Source organism: Thermobia domestica, chromosome 15 (assembly GCF_964235325.1).
Source record: "Thermobia domestica chromosome 15, izTheDome1.hap1.1, whole genome shotgun sequence".
Lineage (NCBI taxonomy): Eukaryota > Metazoa > Arthropoda > Insecta > Zygentoma > Lepismatidae > Thermobia > Thermobia domestica.
The window spans coordinates 108,425,848-108,449,635 of record NC_137468.1 but is presented as its reverse complement, the minus strand read 5'-3'; the positions used below and the strand labels follow the sequence as shown (position 1 = coordinate 108,449,635).

The 23,788-nt window shown below is 35.0% G+C and overlaps 1 protein-coding gene across 1 annotated transcript in view; it reads left to right on the top strand.

Moving 5' to 3' along the window:
- Positions 1-12,566: 12,566 nt before the first annotated feature.
- The window catches only part of myo (growth/differentiation factor myoglianin), a 112,114-nt gene continuing 100,892 nt past the window's right edge, over positions 12,567-23,788 (top strand). The window contains exon 1 of the mRNA XM_081740044.1: positions 12,567-13,303. Coding sequence (XP_081596170.1) covers positions 12,694-13,303 — 610 coding nt within the window. The 5' untranslated portion in view covers positions 12,567-12,693. The remainder of the gene's footprint in view (positions 13,304-23,788) is intronic.

Genomic DNA, 23,788 nt, shown 5'->3' with positions numbered 1-23,788 from the left:
ACATGCGATCTGATGCCATACACGTTGAGATTTTGACTCTAGGACAAATCGTAAGAGATTTCCTAGGATGTATCCTATGGGTATGGCCGGTCTAACAGTCTTTGCCGTGTGACTAGTCTCTTTTGTTGAGAGCACAACAAAGAAACAATCATAACTTTATAATAATTAATGCTAGAACAAAAATAACAGTGATATTCAATTTCTACCACTATTTACTATTAAAATGGCATATCACTGCTATGGTTTCCATTTGAGAAAATTAAATCAAGATGGCAAACGTTATCCACTTACATTGTTACTTTAGTTATGTTTTGTAGTGTATACTACTTATTAGAGCGTTTCCACACTTTTGGACCACACTATATATTAAGAAAACATATTTTCATATTACTGTTCTTTTTCGAGGGAGTAATCAACCCTTCTTGTTGCGGGCTTGCAACCACTAACAAATCAATCAATAACATAGCTAAGGACAGATGACCGTTCGCCCACAAACGGGGATGGATCTTTATCTTCAAGGCCGTAATGATGCTTCCTATTGTTCTGTAAGTACCGGTACTCATTTGATGTTTTATAACTTTTACTTGCTCCTATGGAACAAACACAATCTCCATATGTTAAGTTTTTGCTCATTCGAACCTAGATTGACGTTTATATACTTAATCTTTCTATTGTGTAAAGGCAACCAAGAAAGTTCTGTCGCTTTTTGTGGAGGGCTGTTGTCCATTTTTTTAAATCTTCATACCATGAGTTGAATGCGAATGGAGATTAGGCGAAGGTCAGTTGTTGGTGTGGGTATATCCAGCATACAACCTAGTTGTAGCAATTCGGTTACACCGTGAACTTGCGTAAGGACAGAGTGAACATGGGACCTCCACAGAGCGTCATAAGGGCGTGTATGCTGTACGAGTTCAAACTAGGTCAAACACCGCTGCAGCGGGGCGGAAGGTATGCTAGGCCTTTGGCGAGTGTGTTGTACCTACGCAGCGGTGGTTTAATAAGTTTTAGGACGCTCGAAGACACACCACATGCCGGAAGATCAACACATGTACAAAATGAAGATCTTCAGGTAGCAATTGAGGCGAACACTGGCCAGACTTGTGAGGAACTAGACTACAATTCAGTGTGAGTGGAGAAATCATTCGGCAGCACCTCCATCAACTTGGGAAGAACTATAAGTTGGGCCAATGGGTCCCACATGATTTGACTTCGGGCCAGAAGGCAACGCGAGCAGACACCTGCGATTATTTGCTGTCTCGTTTGAGAAAGAAGCCACTTCTGCACAGGGTGTTGACATGTGAGGAGAAGTGGGTCCTGTACCAAGCTCCACGGCACCTTCATCATTTGTTAGCATCCTATGAGCCGATTCCAAAACAGCCGAAAGCAGCACTGAACCAGAAGAAGGTCCTTCTGTGTGTTTGATGGACTGCTCGCGTTATCGTGCATCAGGAACTGCTGCCAGCTGGTTAGAGGATCAATGCAACTGTGTACTGTCAGTAGTTGAGCTGTGTTCAAGAAAAACTCAAAACTCTGGAGCCAGCACTTCTGAATCACAAAGGTCCTCCTGTTACAGGGCAACTCTGAGCCCCACTGGCTAGGATAACCAGGGACACCATTCTATGCCTTGGATGGGAAACACTATTGCATCCGCCACATTCCCCAGACATTGGACCGTCAAGTTATCACTGTTCCATTCCTTGGACAATCACCTTAGAGGACGAAAGTTCAAATCTCTAGTAGAGGTGCAAAATGCACTTGATACTTTCTTCGCTTCACCGTTCACTACGTTCTACCGCAATGGAATCCATGGCCTTCCAGAAAGTTGGAAGAAGGTCGTCGATGCTGATGGGGATTACTTTTGATCTTCCTGGTACGTCTTGGGCGACATATTGATGTTCGAAGGTGGTGGGTGAAAAAGCTACATGATTTTCTTGGTTAACTTTATACAAATAGTGTTTATATGTTTGTTTCAGACACTATACAAAAGTATTTAGCTAATTTTGATAAATCTTTTAACATTAGATTCTCGATGGTAAAAGACCACATATAACAATTTAACTCTACAGAACTAAAGAGAATTTTTATATTGAAAACTTTTCTGTATGATCAGGGTTAAGTTTTTTAGAGGTAATTTTCATAGCAAAAGGAAAGAAGAGGTGGTAAGTACGTAAGGGCGAAAACATATCATACAGGGAGGCCCAAAAGTACGTATACACTCCTGCATTGATTAAGTATATCATTCTAGCTTATGGGTTTATTTGCTTCGGCTGTTTGGAGCTTAAGGTATAAGTAAAGACTTTATTAACAAATAATAAAGAAAGTGATTGATAACAATAAGAAATGATATGAAATACAGTGACCTAATCAGTACGGGACTGTATATCTACGTTTGGGCCACTCTGTATGTTATTTTTCTCAACTACTTTGACGACTACTCTCTTTCTAATAGAAAATAATTTAATAGAAACTACGTACATTTCTATATAGTCTTTCTCTTTATATATATAGAAAGTCTTTATATATATATATATATATATATATATATATATATATATATACAGTGACATTTGAAATCGAGAGTGGAGCTGTAGTAAAAAAAAAAAGAGAGAGAGTGATCGTAGAAAGTTTCGTATATTGGATCATTCATTGGATTACTCAAATCTAAATATCCCTTTTTGAGAAGATAAAAAATGTTACAAATTGATGAAATTTCATTAGGCAGAATGGGAAGACACGGAACCGTGAACATAGTATTTCAAATTTTGATTGCAAATATCTTAAATAGTAGAATCCATATCTATGTCTGAAACCTATCAATACAAGATTCCGATTTCAGATCGATGTCTGGATCCGACTCTCGCCAGTCACATGATATTCGATTCTATAGTCCGCGTCACCCAATTGGCGTGTGACATCAGCCAATAAGCTTGCAGTGTGCAGTTACTAAACCTTCAGAAAGGAATCTAATCATTCATAATTGTCCACAAATATGAACAAAATCAATTATGAATGATTCAATTCCTGCCTGAAGGTTTATTAACAGCACGCTGCGAGCTTATTGTCTGATGCCACACGCCAGTTCGGGTGACGCGGACTATAATTGTTTTATCACTCTAAACTCACATCAAAGAGAACTACAATATCTTAAACTCGAAATAACTTAACTATGCTTCAGAATTATCTATGCAGAAACCATCAAACCAACAGATCGCATGTTTTACGAAGTGTGTTCAGAAAGTATCAAACCTTTGATTGGCAAAAATACATTTATTGATTTGAAAATCCGAAATACTAATCCTCTTCAAAGTAGTCTCCTTGGTAATGCACGCACTTCTCCCCTCGCTCCCGCCATTGAACTTCTAAGAACACTTCTGGAACACAGTTTTTGGAATAGTGAGCAACCATGCCGTCACATTCCGCATGATGTCTTCTCTTGACTCAAATTGGATCTCTTTTAATGGCATTTTCAGCTTGGGACATAACCAAAACTCACACTTACCCATCTTGGGTGAGTAGGAAGCCTGACAACACATAGGAATGTTGTATTGGGCGATGAAAGACTGAATCAAATTTCTTGGACACTCTCCTCATACCCAAATTCTAGTTCAAAATTGAATGTACCGATCCGATTGAATGCTTTCCGTTTGGGTATCGCCAAGCTTTTGGCAAAATTTGATGCAATATCGCTCCTCAATTTTTTCTCATTAAAAAGGAAGAAAAAAAAACTGAATTCCGACGACTGCTCACTACATTTTCCCTCGTTGGCCGACTGCCAGCGACTGGTGCTTTCTGCAGGCGTGAAAAATCACTACCGCGCATGAGTGTCCCATTTGCATCTAAAGAAAGTATCAGCGCTTCATTTGTTTACGCAGGAAAAAATAAGGTTTCGATACTTTTTGAACACACCTCGTATTATGCAAACAACAGATGTTGATTTAAGAGTTATGTGTATCGTTAGACCAACATTTGTTATTTACATAACCACAAGAGCCATAAACTTTTGACTATGTCTACAAAAAAATTAATGTTAAGTTACTGAACTCGCAATATATTACATATTAAGAGGTGAAATACGATCATTTGGGTTTAAAACAAATATGAAATTTATAGTACAGAAGGTGGTGTGTCCGTTCTTTACTACAACACTACAACAAGATTTAAGAAAATCAGTAGCTGAAAAATATTTACAAAATGTTCGGATGAGTTTGAGTCAAACTTAGAGAGACAAATGATGTCAAATGGAATTACTTTTGCTTATGAACCCACATGCACTACGTATCATTGTGGTGCTACAGGCTCTCTAAGTTGCCACAAGAGGTTTCCTCATTCAACGAAAATGTCCGGAATATCTGGCCATCTGTTGTATGTTGTTCTTCTCTTGGTGGCGTAACACAAGGATGTCACTCTCCTAGTTAAATATGAATTGAGTTGATTTTGAGTTTAACGTCCCTTTCGGTAGCGAAACTATGAGGTATGGACCTACTGATTAATGTAGAATCCGAACCATATGAGCTCCCGTCGGGAGTCAAACCCGGGTCTCCCACGCCAAAGGCGCGTACTCTAACCGCTTAGCCACGAAGGAGCTCGTAGTTAAATATGAGTATTTACTGGTTCCATGAAAAACACACTTTGTCATGATAAAAACACATAACATCATGTGAAACGTACTTTGATTACCTATCCTTTAAAATTATGTTCAACATTTAACCAAATCTTTCTTGAAAAAATTTTGTGTAACAGAACTCACAGAAGATGAGGCTAATCCGACAAAGTTAGATGCCTATGTGAACACATTACTTAAGATTTTGCTTGATGAGTTGGAAATTCGTTATTATTATATTGAACTTGCATTCGTCTGTTCGTAATTTTTATTCGTAAACAAGAGACAATTTGTATACGTGTGTCTGGAAGAATCATCAACATGTGTTTAAAGATGGTCATTTGAGTACAAATATCATCAAATATTTTATTTCGATGATCTCCCCATGATATCAGAGTTTTCATCTTCGGTGCTAATTGTAAGACGTGTGTTCGATTTCCAGTGAAAGTGTCTACTTGTTATTGTGATTCTACGTTAAACTGTAAATCCACAGTTTATACAGTATCAGAGTTGGCGTGGGTCAATGAAAACTTGACCCACGACCCACTGACCCACCACCCACCGTGACCCACAACCCACCACCCACCGTGACCCACAACCCACCATGACCCACGACCCACCGTGACCCACTCTGACCCACCACCCACCATGACCCACTGTGACCCACCATGACCTACCACCCACGGTGACTCACTCTGACCCACCACCCACGGTGACCCACTCTGACCCACCACCCACCATGAACTACTCTCATCCACTTTGACCTACTCTGACTCACCAAAATCCATCGTCATCAACTCTGAACACGATCCACGGCCTCTTCTGAACTGAGGGAGCTCATGTGGTTCGGATTCCACGTTAATCAGTAGGTCCATGTCTCATATAGCCTCGCTGCTGAACGGGACGTTAAACCAAAATCAACTCAACTCAACTCTTCTGAACTGACTAAAGAGTTTACACTTGTAATAAAACAAGACTGTGAAATTGTCACTAATCGGAGTTTGAATTTCTAGTCAATCGCTCAAGCACCACTCTGTTACAATAACGGTGGATCTGACCTTTACGATATAAAATGGTAAAGTGTTTGTCAGTGAGGAAATTGAAACAGTTCGAGGTGGGGGGAAATTAGTGTGAGCCTAAAATATACTTGTACTAAGAGAGTATTCTTGCAAGTGTTAATTTCTGAACGCATTCCACAAGAAACTTCTATTCGCAGGAAAATACCCCTGTACAATATGGAAAAGGTTATGGTTTCTCAGTTCACAATATTTTTCTCACAAAAGACTTGAAAAATCAGTTGTTCATAGGGTATAAAGGTGCTCGGGTACCCTATGTGAGAGCATCTCCATAAAATATGCTCATAATTGTAATTTGTGTAATCACTAAAACACCACGTTAAATTTAAGTTACAAATATGCATAATTGCAATTATTATGAATATTTATTCAAAAGTAGTTTACCTAAAGCAGAGAAGAGAGTTACTAAAAAGTAGGTACAAAGTTGAATAACACAAATAAGCCATTAGTAATACAAGTATACATTTTCTATAATTCGTACTTTTCCACCTTAAAACAAATCTGAAATCGGATTTATTTCCTGTTGGTAACTTTTTGGCGGTAAATCATCCGCAGTGGAATGATGTCCATCCTTTAGCCAAGAAATAACTAGCTCGTCTACTTTGAGCTTGTCTAGCGGTGGGCTATTAACATTGCTGAGCAACAAGTTAGACAATGTTTGAGCACTTAATCTATTTCTAATATCAGTCATCTGTAAATTCATGAGGGGAAATCCCCGTTCGCACTCTGTCGTGGAAATTGATAATACTTCTACCCGATTTCTGCAACTTCTCATCGACAATCTACTTGTTAGACTTAAGTCTGATAACGATTTTTCTCGGTCAGTTTTGAAATACTCAGCAAGAAGTATCATCTCTCTATCACCATACAACATCTTTTCCATATCGACCATGTCAGTTGGCAATGTCGACCCATGTAGAACAGAAACTTCACCTACCACGCCTTTGATAGGGAATCTTGTGAATAAATTATCAATTAAAGCCTGATAAACTGATGATTTCTTATTTGTTTATAAATTTAATTTTTGTAATTACACATGAAGGTTTGATACCATTACCAAGTTCCCTCCCCCGTCTAGAAAGCGAAAGGGAATGAGGTTTCTGGGAAGTATTCAGAGGTGAATGGGAATTTCCTTCCTTCTTTCCCTTCAATTACCACACTGCGTTTGCCATGTGCCAAATTACGATGAATTTCAATTAAATTATCATAGTATAATTATTTCCTTGTTGAATTATCAATACTTTTCAGTGGAAAAAAGGATGAAATTTCAAAGTTCCAAATCAAAGTAAGCAGACCAACGTAAAGGGGAAAAAATGGTAAAATTTTCCATACAATTATGCGTACAATCCAAACTTCAAATTTCCGTGTAATTAAGCTTACAGTACAAATTTTATGCCTATTTTTCTCACAACTTTATGGATTGATTGCCCTGTGCTGTGAGCGCTCCATGTAATAAACATAAGATTCAGCAATTATTATAGCAGAAAGCAATGGATATATGAAGCCAAGCACTGTATCTTTTGTTTCTGATTTTTTTTTCCTGAAATAACATCGATCGTTTTCGATCCTTTTTACAAACCAATTCAGTTCCAATTTTCCATATATAGAAAGTGCCCCCCCCCCCCCACACACACACATAAAGAAGAATTTTAAAAAATGCTAAGACACATTCTGTTTATTTTCAATAAAGAATACACTGAATTTCAGCTCCGTAAGTGTAACGGCTTGAGAGATACTCATCTTTTTTCGCAAAAGTTCGGATCCTCACTACCCTTAGGATATTATGCATTATAATAAAAGCAATATAGCATCCCAATTTGGATTAAGGCCTAACTATATACCAAAAGCAATTTCATTTGACTTTGCAATTTGACCGTGATGATCAGGCACACATAGTTACATTCAATTTTTTATAAGTAATTTATATATTACAGTGATTCAAAAATGTTTTTTTTTTTTTTTTCAGTAGTTAGCTCTAAAAGCCCACAGGTCTCGAAAGCCAAGTTGTAGTGTAAGTCTATTGCTATTATTACTATTAAAAATATCAATATCCAAAAGTGCCCGAAGTTCTTTCTTTCACTTGGTTAGATATACTCACCTCAGGTAAGTAGACAGAAACAAGTGTAAAAGAAAGGGAAAGGAAGGTCTTGAAAGTAAAACGGAGACAAATTTACCAGTCTTTAGAAGATATTGTCTACAATGCAGTGAGCAGAGAGTGTCGGTAGATCATACTGAGTCGGTGGGTCGCAGTGGGTCACGGTGGGTGGTGGGTCGCAATGGGTCACAGTGGGTGGTGGGACACAGTGAGTCATGGTGGGTGGTGGGTCGCAGTGGGTCACGGTGGGTGGTGTGTCACAGTGGGTCACATGCTGTTGACCCACGACCCACTGACCCACTCAGAAAACTTGACCCACTGACCCACCAACCCACTGACCCAGTCCATCTCTGTACAGTATAAATACTAAAATGAGAAAAAGTAGAAGACAACCAACAAACTTCACTTTGATATGAAAAATAAAACATGTGTAGTTACATAACTCTTGAAAAAAATAATAATATTTGTGTTACAAGGATATGGTAAAATGATTTTACTAATCTACAATAAGTAAAAGCATAATAAAAGTATTGTAAAACATAGTCCATAAGGAAATTCTCATTTATGCATTATATTTCAGGAAGTAATATATATGTACCGGAAACTTATATTTAGATACATCTTATGTTGGCTTCTTTTTTTTAATTCCTTGAGCTGCCTTTTAAAGATGTCATAGTGTTTGAGTCATATATCCTTAGAGTTAATATTACTTCCTAGTTTCGGAATCTTATTGTTTTGAAACAATGCACTTTTCGAGCCATTTTTGTTGGCTGTGTTTACTTCTTTTAAAGTCCTTTACAGCACTCCAAGTCCATAGATTTCTCGCTATTCCATGAAGCATATATAATAAACTAATGTTGTCCATGATATTAGAAATTTCTCGTCTTATAAGTAACATTGGTGACAACCAGATCTTACATTTCAAAAATTTTACTGTTTTTGTGTTATATTATTAATGATATTAATCTATAAATTGGTAAACTAATCACAAATAGAACAATGGAAGATCATGTATAAATATCCCAAGATACACAAGTCATTACACAATAATTATGCTGCAATTATATATATTGCAATTTAATTCATTGTAATCGTGCTTTTTGTACATCATCTGAATGAAAATGCATTCTGAATATTCAATTTCTCCCTGTATGTAGATCAGGTGAAAAATGATGAAGGTCCGAAGTTTGAACCTCATCATATGGTATTACACATTTTAATGGTTTAAGCTTAACTTATTTATATTAAACATGTTTTTACGCTAAAATATTTGTTTATACCGAAACTGTAAAACATTTTTTCTATACATTCACGTTCAGTGTAAAAAAAATAATGTTTCAAACTATCGGCATTTTGTTTGTAAAACTAGTTTTAGTTACATTACTGCCAATATGAGTCAAAATTCTCTTATACATACAGTATGTGTTCCAATACCTTCACTGATCACATAATATATGGGCATACAAACTTGTTAGCTTATAAATATAAAAAAATCTGATTCTGAGCTACCAAATTGTATATGTAATATAATGGTTCTCTAGACAATTTAGGATATGGTAAAGAAATGATATCTTAGTTCATTGTTCTTTTAGATTCATGTTCTTGTATTGCATTTAATTGATTTTTGCATTTTTAAACTATTTACATGATTTTGTATTTTTATACAATGTTGGAAATTCGTCTCCTATTTCGGTTCATCTTTATCTTAAGGGAGATTGAGATATCATATTACTGCTTTCTCTCATACAGCTGATGAATAATAACATTTTCATATATTTTCTTACGACTGTGTTTTTATACGTTTTGTACTAAGCCTTTATAGTTTTTCTGCAACTTTTAAAATTAATTATTGTGGTTATTTTTATGTAATATTCAGTTATTTTTTAATTAAGGAAATTTTAAAAAAGTATGGCATCCTACTTCCTACATGATGCGACCGTTTGGTCTAACATATGATTAATTATATGTTATTTATATTACCTTACTACCTGTAAGAGGTCAGATGTTTAGTCAGCATCTTTAAATTTCATGCATACCGCAAAAATTTGTCTTAAATATTTTTAGTTGTTGTTTTGCCCTGTGAATGACTTTTATGTTCGTTTGAGTATGGACTAGTGCAAAAACTCCAGTTTTTTTGAATGGAGTTTGTTTAGTCTTAATTAACTCTAAATTGTTTAGATTGTGTTAAAAGATAGGAGTTCAATGTAACTTGTCAACTGCAGAAGAAGAAGAAAAAGTCGAGTAGATATTTGAAACTGTAGAATAGTAGTCTGTGTGAGTGTGTGCGCAGCGTACAGCTAGAACATCATAGTGTTGATGTGCATTTTATTTTCATTATGGAATTGTAAGAAACATTCACAATATTTTTAATCCGAACTATTATAGAATAAACCAGCGTTTGTGTTATACAGTCCATCAGACTTATTTTAAAAAGCCGTTTTTTAAAAGAGGAAACAATGGACATTTTTAATTGTAAATTATAAATAATTTTGTTCCATGAAATCTAAAAGCCGTTTTTAAAAGAGGAAAAAATGGAAATTTTTAATTGTAAATTGTAAATGATAATTTTGTTCCATGAAATCTAATTAATTTATTACATTTTCAGAATAGTTATTGTTAATACTATTAAAAAATTATAGTAAACCAATATCGTTGAATTGAAGTAAAGAGAACTCGAACAAATCTGCAAACAATTCATTGGCACTAGAAACCCATTACATTTGCAGAACTATTCTTTCCCTTTCCTTTATAATGACTGATATTCTTTGATCACTATTTTTTTTTCACGTTTCCTCTCTTTAGAGTATTGTAATTAATGCTTTCTTCGTGTTACTTTGTAATAGGAAAAGAAAGGTGGAATGTTCTTCATTAATTCTTTATTAAAATGGTGAAGTTTAAATAAGCCCAAAATTTCGTAAGTAAATAAGCTATGCAAAAATATTTCATGTTTTTTCTCCTCAAAAAGCCGTTTGCTTTTTTTTCAAGTCCATGCACTGGTTAAGGATCCTGGGTGATATGTACACTCATGTCCAATATTATTGTTGCATATCTATAACTGTCTTCTTGTAAGAATATAATTTGATGATTTTGCAGGGCACTTTTAATACTAATACTAAGTGTATAATGGGGAAATGTATATTTGTGGTAAATCTCATAGGCAAAGAATTATAAATACGAAAATTAGAATGAGTAAAATAAAATGTTGCTAAATGGACAAAAAAAAAAAAAAAAAAAAAAAAAAAATTCAACTGGTCTTTTGACACGAAATTTGTTACATACATGTCTTTGCCGATTATACATATACTAACATTATAAGAAATACCGGGCGAATTCGTTATCAAATTATATTCCTAGAACAACATACTTATAGATATGCGACAATAATTTTGGACATGAATGTACCTTTCTTTTTTGATTAATGCCAAATATTCAACAGTTTGAATTTTCTGTTACGGATATCAATATTCTATCAAGATTACTTTCAAAAGTCAAATTCATAAATTTACAAAATAAGGCGATAAAAGCTTCGAGATAATCGAGACTAGGCGAGCTTTGTATAAAATTTACGGGACGAGGCGAGAAAATCTTATTTTTCGTCCTGTCTTGTCTCACAGGCACTATTAATTGAAACTCATATAATTTGGACACACCATTTCTTTGCTAATTGTTCAACTTTCTGGAGCAGAGAGAGAAGTTTTCGTAACTTCTGTATGTATAGAGTTAAGTAGTTATATTTTCTTCGCCTCTAGCGAAAGAAGTATAAAGTAGAGAGTATTTGGACATGAACTGAATAAAAGAAGTCTGTATTGAGAGTTGTCTGTACACTGAGAATTGTCTGTATACTGAATCTGTGCAGATTACCGATTGAAACTTAATTATGAACCTTGAATTATCTAGTAGAAACAACCACAATCAACTACCACTACTACAAAATTCATTTTAGTAAAATTTGCGGAAGAAATAACAAAATAGGAGATTCGTGGCTGCTTAAATGCAGCTTTAATATTCCTTCTTAGCTATTACTAAAGCCATATAAGACTTGATGGCATTCTTGCTGCGTCATAGCCTTTGCTGCAATAGATTCGAGTTCATTTCTTGGTGGGAGCGCAAGTGATGTGGATTTCTTACAGAGTTTCGTAAGAAATCCGGACCAATTGCGCTCCCTGTATTTTATTGAAATTGTATCTACAGTGAAAACATGATATTCGATCACAGTTCTTATATTCTTCTGAGACAGTTTTAAAATTCAGAAAGATTTTTCTTCTTCTTCTTTTTTTAAAGTAACAATATTTGTATTTAAACGTTGCTGCAAGCAATTCTTAAGTTACAATCTTAAATCAAAAAAGATAATTAATAATAAATATTAAATAAATAAATGTAATTTAATTGTATACATCATTATCGCCTTCATATCATTTTGTTTCTATGAATGAAACCATTACTCTTACGACATCCACTTCATTCAGTTAATTATTGCCAATTGTGTGAACATTTTTCCCCTGTATGTTGTCATTTGACAATAACATAGAAGGTCAGAAGTCAATTCACCTTCGCAAGGAATAGAAAAATAACTGAGCGATTGTAGTTATTTACACATTGCAAGTTGTGTCAAGGTTCATAAATTGTAGCTCTCACTTCTTACCTATCGGCAGGTAGGTAGGTGGTCCAGCGGCCATAGATCGCCTACAATATTCGCCACATAGAGAAAGAGTTAATCTGTCCCCTCCACCGCGCTCGCTTCCTGCCGCATTTATGTATATAAAGCTTTAGAAGGATTCTTCTACTCCCTGTTGCAGTCCAGTTGGTTTTCGTTCCAAGCGAAGATTCGGTGGCGCTTAGCAGCAGCAAGCAAGTGCTCCCCCTTCCCATCCTGTCAAACACTCGCACTAACACTCCGAGCGACCTTTCACTCAGTTCAAACCATGGCAGCGATACGGCTACAGGTCTCTTTCGGACTCGCTTTAACGGTCTTAGTCTGCGGTGCGCTCGCGGTATCTATCGACCGACAGTCAAACGTTGCCGGTTATGCCTCCAATGAAAAGTACACGAAAAATCACAACCAACAGCAGCACCAACAACAACGAAAAGAAGAAGCTTCCGTCCCGGACCTTGTTGATGTTGACCTTGATCCACATCAAGACATTTCTGAGGAAGAAGATGAGGATGTGGGGATGGTGGAGGACATCGCTACTAAACCACCTAAAGAAGACCCTCCTGTGAACACTCTTCCTCAAGAAGACACTGATGTTCCGTCCAAATGTAGCACGTGTCGATCTCGAATTCGTGAGGAGTTAAGAAATATTACACTAGAATCTATCAAGGCGCAAATTCTCAATAAATTAGGACTTAGAAGCGAACCAAACATGACAGGTCGTGAGTTGCCGAAAATTCCACCTTTACATCATCTCCTTGATCTATATGGAATGCAAAACGATGCTCCAAAACATTCATTTAAGCCAGGCACTGTGTTTTTGGACGAGGATGATGATTTTCATGCAAGAACTGAGAGAGTGATAGCTTTTGCTCAGCCACGTAAGTATTCAATGAAGTTCATTACTTATTTTGTTAATCACACGTTAATCATACAATTGTCGTAAGGTTGATTTTGTGTATTATAAGCGTGTATTTCTATTTGACAAAATGCGTGTCTTAAAAAGTGCTTAAAGTTTATTTTTCATTTTCGTAGCTACAACGTGTCTCATAATTAAAGTCACGAAATAATTATGTTTTAGAGGGTAAACAGTTTCATTCCCAGAAGCAGGCAGGTGAGTTTACATTATCTTAAAAAATCAAAATTAATTCAATTTTTTAAAGAAAAGTAGTATTTTTATGCCGATTACATTTTTTCCACCGCCACTGACATTTCTTTAAGTGTATTTTCTGAGGCCGGTTTACAAAATTACTTTTGTAACACTTCCTTTAGTTTCTACTACCGATTTTGTATATTTGTCTCTAATTCAATTCATTGCAAAACCATATATCACACGTCATTCATTTTATCTCCAAAAATATCAATCTCTTTATGCAAATTAGGGATTCCAAACGGCGAGAAAAATGTATTTTGGATTCAAAATTACAGTGCCATTTCAGAATCCTGGTTGATTTATGATTATTTTGTCACCTTAGATTGGTCGTCATGTTGTTGTTGATTTGATTTAATTTGGAGTTGAGCAGCGAGACTTCATGAGACATGGACCTACAGTTTGACGTAGGATCGGAACCACATGAGCTCACTTCGAGAATTGAACCTGGGTACTGCGCGAAAGGTGTGTAAGTTAGCCTTATAGTTTCAACGGTGTTCTATTTGTGTTTTAAATTTTCGAACTAAATTGATCAGGGGTAACTAAAATATCGTAAATTGACATTATTACTATGTGTGAAGGTATGGTATCTCTCTGTGAAAATATTTGGTTACAAAAGTAATTCAAACTTCTAATAATAATAAAGCCAGAACGAAAGAAAAAAAAATAATAACACACAAACCTGTATTCGGTAAGTTAATAGTCTTAACACCTTTTCAAGATTATTTTGCGCAAGTTAGTCTCTTTGGATTTGTACTTCGGAACAAAGTTGATAAAAAAAAAAAAAAAAATGATACGTCCTCGTCAAAGTCATCTGTGAGAAAGATACTTAAAAACTGTCTGAAAACATACTGTTATCCTATGAATTGACGCTTGCTATCGAGAAGTTCTCTCTCTCCTGCTCTTAAAACATTATCAAAAGAAAAGAAAAATCCCTCTTTACTCCGCGCGTTCAGGACCAAGAAGGAAGGTCGTTTCTATGTTGTTAAGTGAAGAAGAGAAAGAAAATGTGAAAAGTTGAGAGCACGCTTACTAAATACAGATCCATAAACTTTAAGTTGGTTTTCACAGTGAATTACTACGACATGAACTATTTCAATACAAAAGATAATTATGGGACTTTGGATGGGAAGTCATTCCATTCTTAATCTGAAAATTTTTACATTTATAACACTTGCCAGAGGCAGAAAAGTAGTTTTTTTTTTTTTTAATTTAATTAAATTAAACTCAACTGTCATCAATAACTTATAGAGAGAGAGGGAGGGAGAGATGTTAAATATGCGTATATTTACTTATATATGATTGTATTATTTTATGAATGTAGAAATGAAAAAAATATAACAAATTCCAAATAAATACCGGAAAGAGGGAAAGAGTCATGAGTGATAAGGAATACACATATACGTGAGTATGATCACACGCGCGGACTTACATGTATATGTACACACGCACAAACACACACACAGACTTACACTAGACTAAAACAATCACATCTATACGTAACCCTTACTGCAGAAGAAATCAAAAAGTTAAATAAACAACGTGCAGCTTCTGACGCATTTATTGAATCTACGTTTGGGATAAGTGAAAGAACACAAAATAATCGCCTCTTACAATATAAAGTATATGATTATCTTTTTATTTTCTGTCTACACTTTAGATTTTAATGAAATGTTAATAAAGCAAAACAACTGTTGTTCCATATTGTATTCTGCAAAAGAACATCAATTAATGTTCATGCATTTTGCGACATTGAGCGTTTAAGAAGAGTAACAGTTTTGAAAGAACCATTCATCTAGTTCTTACTACTGTTATATTGCTAAAGCAAGTGACATGAAAATGCGTGACTTTTTTTTTTTATTATTATTATTATTGTAAAAGCTAGAAGACTGTACCATTGATAATGCGCGCACCGTTTAATGATTTAGCTTTAAATGGCAGGTGCGCAATGGGAAAGAGAATTCTGTTTTATGAATTATCTAATCGTTGCCTCTTTTGTATTATTCGGGTTGTAGGGGGAGGACCAGGCAACTCATGCAATCGCTACCTACCGGCTGCTTCTAAAACTTGATAAACGGGGCACGAGAAATTGTACAGCAGGGGGAAGAAAAACATAGACCAAGAAAGGAGAGAGAGAGAGAGAGAGAGAGAGAGAGAGAGAGAGAGAGAGAGAGAGAGAGAGAGAGAATTAAAGGGAGGGGGAAAAGAAAAAAAGATGGAAAGAGGAGAGAGGTAACTTCAGTGCAGCTGCACTGACTTACGAGTTGGGAGCCACACACACACAGTGTGCGAACTAACAGGTCCTGGCAACCCACGAACATATGTTCGTTTGGGAAACTCAGATACTGAGATTATACCTCTGTATTCGCACAACTAAAAGAAAATTAATTTACGCATGCGCGCGCACACACTCAAAAGGAGCGATTTCATGTTGATCCATATATGTATCCAGATTTTGTGTGCATGCGCACCCATATAGGAATGCAGAATGGGGATTTACGTATCTTCTTAGGTGTTGTCTATCTTTTTTTCTTTTTCTTGAACTGGTAGCTTTATTATACGTTACAAAATACTATGGATTGACAATAATACTTTTAGTTCTCTTTAAAACATCCCTTGCTCAGTTTCCCCTTCCTCTAACTCTCTGGAGCTTAAAAATGGGCTCCCGTCGTTAGGAACAATACTTTAATCATTAAAAGGTCATAGTTTTATCAAGTGTACCCAACACTGCTTTCAATATTAATTTAATATGATATTTTTCTATACATATTGTAATATATATATATATATATATATATATATATATTCATTCATTCTCATTCTATTCTTCATATGCTTATCGTGCGAACAAATGTAGTTAAGCTAGCGATTCTTAGTCCGAGTGCCTCTGGGGATTCATGAGTGTATTGTCAAGACCCGATAAGTCAAACTAAATTCTATACAACTTCATTTAATATCAGCATAATAATCATGTTATGCTATATAATTAGGTAATAATATTTTTGTTATTAATGAAACTGTTTCGACAATATATGTAATAAGCACTAAACTTGAAATTTTTTTGTACAGTGAAAACTAAATAGATCGTATATTTGATTATTTTCTTACCTCACATTTCAGAAGTGGTTAGGCATATAATAAAATGCACAACATACCAAAGAGGTATGCAAAATCACGAAGTTTTAGGGAGTCCTAGAAATCATGCTGATCTAAACCATTGTTATCTTATTTTTTTGACTCGACAATATGACAAGAAGTTTTAACATTCATTTATATTAGCTATTTTATATGTTGGTTGGAGTTTTATGTTTCTTGATTGATTGATTTGGAGTGTAACGTCTCGTTCAGTACCGAGGCTATATGAGACATGGACTTACAGTTTAAGATGGGATCCGAACCACATAAACTCCGACCAGGATCTAACGCGTACGCTAACCACATAGCCACGAGGAAGTTATTTTAAGCTCCTGTTCAACACCAAATCAACATAACTAGAACGTAACTTAAGATCTAGATTATATGTGTGCCTAACGAAAATCGAACTCGAGATCAAAATACATTATAAGCACGCGGGAAAGCAACACAATTACACATCCGTCTTGTTTATTCACATTTATTCTATGTCATAGTATGCCCATGTGTCAGTTAAGTGAAGATTGAAAGTAATGATATATTTGATTTAAGAGCAACAAAATTGGAAAACTAAGTCAGAAGTTTCAAATATGTAACTTACAGCTCAAAAGTTTTTTTTATTGGTGATCAAGATTTATGTTGACTGTATTTTGACTTTAGAGAAAATAATGAGTCTCAAATTATCAAAATCAGTTATAAAAGTTAATAATCTTTGTTTGACTTAAAACATACTGTTTTGATAATTCCGCTAGGATATGTTGCCTAAAAAAGGGGACAATGATAAATTCACTTGAGTAATAACTAATTAATTGTTGAATTAATAAAAGCAAACGAAATTAAAGCGAGGACTAGTGAGGTGTGAACAAATAGTCAAATATAGAAATGCATCCTTCTACTGGAACATTAAGGATTACTTAAATAGGAAATGTTATTTTTATTGAAGTTTAGCGTCACTTTTCAGCACCCAGACTATATGACACGCTGACTTGCAGTTTAACATGGAGTCAGAATCATGTAATGCGTTCAAATTTGGGTGTTCTTCCACCGGAAATCAAATCCTGAGCGATACTATTGAAAATACTATTGAAAATCTCTTTTCGAAGCATATTACAAGATAGATTGATCTAAGTTAAACCAAAGTAACTTAAAAAAAGAGAGAGAGAGGGAGTGCAAAGGTGCATATCCACCCCCACCCCCTTTGTTGTAAATATACACTATCTAAAGTGAGAAGCTATAAGTGAGTTTTGCAAAATCAATAGTTTCAGTCAATTTTCTAAAGGTTGAAGGAACAGGATTCATCGAGAGCAGACACTTAGCATTTCCAGGGCAATTACTTATTCACCCACTGATGCCTAAAGGCACATTTAAAAAACTCAAATTTAATTCAAATGTACTGGCAGTTATTTGATGCACCCCTTAGAAAATCCTGGATCCGGGCCTATATATATATATACATTCTCTGCATCTACTGCTAGAACCAGGTTCTAGAACAGTCTTAGAATTGATTGCTGTCAATCTTTTAATTGCTTCCTTGAACTAAAACGTATCATTATTATTGTTTTAAAACTCAGAATGGTCTTTTATAATAGATAGCAATCGTAACTTTCAAGTTAAGGAATACACTGTTCCTAAAGGAAGCCCTTGCTAATATGCAGTATATTTTAAAAAGAGACTATTCATTTTAATTGGGGTGCTTCAGCCACACCTCCTACTTTAATCTAGGTTGTAAGAAACACTACTGCAAGGGGCGTGGTGGCTCGGTGCTAGAATGTTAGCCTCTGGTGCAAAGAATCCATGAATCGATCACAGCCCATTTGAGTTTGTGCCCGTGGCTTATTTAGAGATTCCCCTGTTTCTTCTAATCCTTTCATTACACTTAATATTTCGTATTGTTTACTTTCATTAAGTACTTGTCTCCTGTAGGTTCTAGGGTATAATTGAGACACGTACTACCGGAAATTTTATTTCATTTCATTAAAGATTTCATTAATATCTTATATTTAATTCACTCGTAGATAATTTGAATAGTATATGTTTAGTTTAGTTGAAAAATAATTACTTCCAAAATTGTAAAGAGAATCATGAAAAATTGCAAACAACTTAACGTTATAACTTTTAACAACAATTTTAACAACAGTTTAATCTTATAACAACAATTGCGCTGCACTGGAAAAAGTTGCATTGGAATTGCGAACTGATATATTGAGATTGAAGCTTGATATTAAATTCTATAAAAAGAATTACCATCTTTTCCCTGCAGGTGTGTTTGCTTTTCAAAAACATAATAGATTATTAAAGGAAAAAGCAGACACAACGAGATTGCATTTGCAGTGTTTAGGCCTTTCTGACTGCGAGTGCTCTTTTCCTCACCTTCGTCGTCCATGATGGGGTAGCATATTTTAAATCATGGCTTTTAAGATTTATTTTTTTTCTGGAGAAGGGGCAGCAAATGATGCCATTGCACGGGGCTGCAAATCGCCTAGGGTAGGCCCTGGAGTTTTCTCATAAGATTAAGTTTAGAAATGTAATTTTAGTCATTAGAACATTTAAATTTAGAACTCCATTTCTAAATAAGCAATAATAATAATACAGGGCCATAGCCTGGGGGAGGCGAGCGGGGCGGTTGCCCCTGGCGCTGATAGCAAGAGGGCACCGAACTAGCAAGAAGAAAGAAAAAAGTGTTGGAAATGAATAAACGACGCGTCGCCCCGTAAAAGTATTGGCGCCCTATTAAATCAATATTGTTGTCGGTTTCAAAGAAACAGATTAGTTAAAAATTTTCTTGCTCGCTACGCTCACAATCCGAACGTTTCAATAACAGTCACAACAAGCTTTTACTTATTGCTTAAAGAAAGTTACTATATATATTATTTCTTAATGACGATGTGAAATACGTAATATTGCCAAGTAATGACTTATAGTGTACTCAGGAGCGTTTTCAAAATCAGAAACGTTCAAAGTCTGATATACGTGTTCTGAGTGTCGATGGTGATGAGTTTGCTTAGTTAATCAAGCTTTTCTACTCAATCAGGTTAATCATGACAGTGAGAATGAAGGTATGAAAATGAGAGGGATGCAGAAACACACACAAGCTGCTGTTTGCGCGGAATATTAAAAATGAATAAACAAGGAGAATAACATTATTTTCGAACTTAAAACGGAATTTCGTATTTTTCAAAGACTAATCACTACCAGTGATTTTTTTCCATTGACATATGAAATGCTTCCAATATGAAGGGAATTTATTGGAATCATTTCTCCATCAACTACTTGTATCGCCAGGATTTTTTGTGAATACGTATTACTTTTTGCATGCGATATTTTTATCTGTCCATCTACATATAAAAGATATACACATATTATACGAGTGTGTATAGGAGTTAGTGTATTTTTAATATGTTAATTAATAATACTAACCTTAAATTCAAAATTTTCATTCATTAAGAAATTCAATTTTACTATAATTTCGAGCACATGTAGTAGCCAAACTATATTTTGGATTTTAAGTACAATCATTAAACATACTCTTCACTTCCATCAATCAGTATTAAGAAATTTACAAAGAAGGCTTCTTCTGAACTTCCGTTACATTTCACAAAATATATTTTTACCGTAAAGCAATCGAAATTGAATGCTATTTGTGTGGCCACAGACAGAATAAAATTACAAAAGTTTACAATTATTACTGGAAGTTCGTGCTGTCACCCATTTCGAACATTTTAAAAGCACATAGTTTCTAATATAAGAAATTTCATTTCTTATCGATTGTATAAAACGTTGTAAATAGTTGTAAATTTCCGTAACTGTTCTCCAGTGGATTTGTGTACAAGCAAAGGTAGTTTTGTCGTTTACAAAAAAAAAAAAAAAAAAAAAAAAAAGTCGAAAATAAGCCTCTTAAAAACAGCTCATCATATACAGAATGATCGCTTTTGGTTGTTGCAATGGTCTGTCCAAGCAGCTTGATAAAAATTTAGCGTAGCCTAACAAAAGCTGCTTCTCTTATTTGTAAAAAAAATAAATAAATAAAAAACACTTGGTAATGTGATTGTAGGGGCGCTGGATTCCACTTCGCCCCTGGCGCCCCGGCTTATTCTTGAGTTAAGTAGGCCCTAACTGAACTGTTTCATGCGTGTGGAGGTGTAGGAGCGTAAACTTATTTAATTTACTACCTTGGACCTATGCTTGTTTTTTTTTTAAATATCTAGTAATTAGCAGTTAGTGGCAATAAGATAAGACGATAATTATCCAACCCACCTACGTGGTAATAACCCTCCCTTTGTCACATGCTTCGGACATCACTACATCATAGTGACGTTGAAATGGAATACTTCTTAAACGTATATTCGTGTTTTTTCGCCTTAAAGAGGACATTTTGGGAATGTGATTTAAGGGTACAAAATTTATATACTCTTCCATCCGTACGGTGTAGTGGCGATTTAAACCCCCGAGTCACTGAGAAGTTAATCACTTCTTGAATATTATGCTTCAGTGAAATCCGCTTCATTTAAGCAGAACACACTTCAGACTTCAACGCCAGAGTTCTGTTAACAGAACCAACAATCTGGTAGTTTTGACCGCGCTGCTCGTGAACTTAAAACATTAATTTCAGTTTTCCAGTAGCAGTGAACGATATCCTTGATTCTATGTGTTGTCTCTCCACACTGCCTCCGCCGCTGAGGCAATGAGGAACAAAATAATCGACACGAGAAAGAATTCATTGGCAAGAAAGGATCGAAATATTACTTTAATTTTCTACTTCACACCTATACAATTAGTGTCAGAAAGAATTTTCGACTTTATATGAATTTTAGTACTAGCAACAAGAGATAAAAGCATTTCTGTAATAGTTAAATCATTTTTAGCTTTTGTGCAGCAGTGAATAATTGGAAAGACCATACTGCATTCTCACAAACACACTGGTTCACAACCTTTTTCACTGATGGCATACTTTACTCAACGTCCACAACATCGTGACACACATGTTTCATTTTTAATAATTAACAATTTACATAAATTATAATAGTGTAAGAACATAAATTTCTATGTAATAGTGACTCTATGTAGCACTGAGCTTGTCGCTGCCGCAGGAGATGTTGACTGGTACATTCTGTCTCAAAATCATTGTTTACTAATTATACGTGTTAAATGCATGGCGATTTATAAATTATAAAATTTTGTTAGGTTAGGACTGCGCGAATCGATTGGCTAATTCTTGAATCACAAACAATTTTATTTTGTATATTGCTGAGTTAATGATCATTGATCACAAGCATATGATTATTGTTTTTACCATTAACAATTTCAGGTTAAGTAGTTTCATATTGTCAAATTATTTATGGGTTAATAACTAATACTGTATTACAAAATTCAATCGCATGATACAAAAGCAAACAGACTAGTTGTTCATATTACCCTGATGGTTTATCTACTTTAATTGAATAAATGCTTTGTTTATTCTAAAGTTTATTATGTTGTGCCTAAAAACTCAAGTCTGACCTTCAGACATTTCGACAATGTAAAATGGTGAACGAGTCTCTTGTGCATACAACAAAGAATGTGAAAACCATATTGAGGGAGACGCTCTAATTTCCATCTCTTTTACATCGATCATAGAAATTCTGCGCTGCAAATCGTTAGATGCGTGTTCTGCAACCAACTTAATTCAACTGCATTTCTAATTACCATTTAGGTTTTAACTGATGATTAAAGTATGTTGGTGCATATCCTAGTTACTGAAATAGCACGCACATCTCAGTTTACTCTAAAAGTGAAAAGAAAGAAACCTCTGCTCCCTAATCATGCTATCTTACGTAAACTACAATATTATTCGTGCTTTCGGCACATGTGACTCAAAAGAAATCGTGCACGCTATTGACTTTCTCCCTATGTAGCTGCGTGTGATCCTATCGTTATGCATATATGTGCATAAAGTATTTAAGGAAGGATTGTGCAACTTTCATTAGCCACGCACACTCACTTATGGACATAGTTTAGTATTTAGTATCAACGATATTGGAAGCCATGCTATTATACTTGGACAATATACATCTTTTTCATGTGCATATGTATAGATATCTTGTCACAAAAGTAACACATACACATGAATAAATAAAATAAAATAAAAATGTATCACTGGACATAGGACAATGCATTATTATACCCATGACACATTCTTAGTTTTCTAAGGATGTGTTTTTGTTATTCGTGCAAGTACCTAGTTTAATTGACTAATGCGCCATATTACCCAATATTTACATTTTGCCTTCCTAGGAACATTGAAACAACAAAGTGAGGGAAACAATTTGAAACCATGTTCTATCCTTACAACACTGAGCGACTTACTTTATTCTGCCATAGATTACTTCATTTTGTCATATCATTCGTACAATAAAATTTTACGATTATAATAATCTCTTTACAACTCTGAAGTAGCCATATTAGAAAGCGATGTCTTAATGGTCACGTGGTTTTACTTTAATAAACCCATTTTACAAATCTTAGACTTAACTGATTGCTCATTATACATCAATGCAATCATATACTAATATTAGAACAGTGCAAACTTCTTCCGAAAAACTATTCAGGAGACTGAACAATTATTAATTTTCTTGTATTCCATACATTCTGTATAGTTTAATGCGCACTTTCCTATGGCACACCATGATCTCGGAAATAGTCTGTATCTTCTCTCGAATCAATTTATCAACACGAGCCACTTCCCGTTCACCACACACTGACATCTGTTTTCAAGTGCGTATGCCGGATCCTTGAGATTTTTTCTAGTGTATCGCTCGTATTTCACAATCCTTATCCACTTTAAAATTGTAATATTTTTGTCTGGTTATGAGCTTCTCACCACTATATATGTATGAGTGTGTGTGTATGAAATTGTAACTTTCGAAGACCTAAAATCTAAAATATTTTCTTTCAGTCCTTCATCTATTCGTTAGAAACAAATCAGTCAGTTACTCTCTATATTCGTGAGGGGTTCAAAATTATGGGGATGTTGGAGCAGTGTTTCACTAGTACTAACATAGTCTTGTCTGCAAGAAAATACATTAGTGTTTGAACATGATTTGGACAC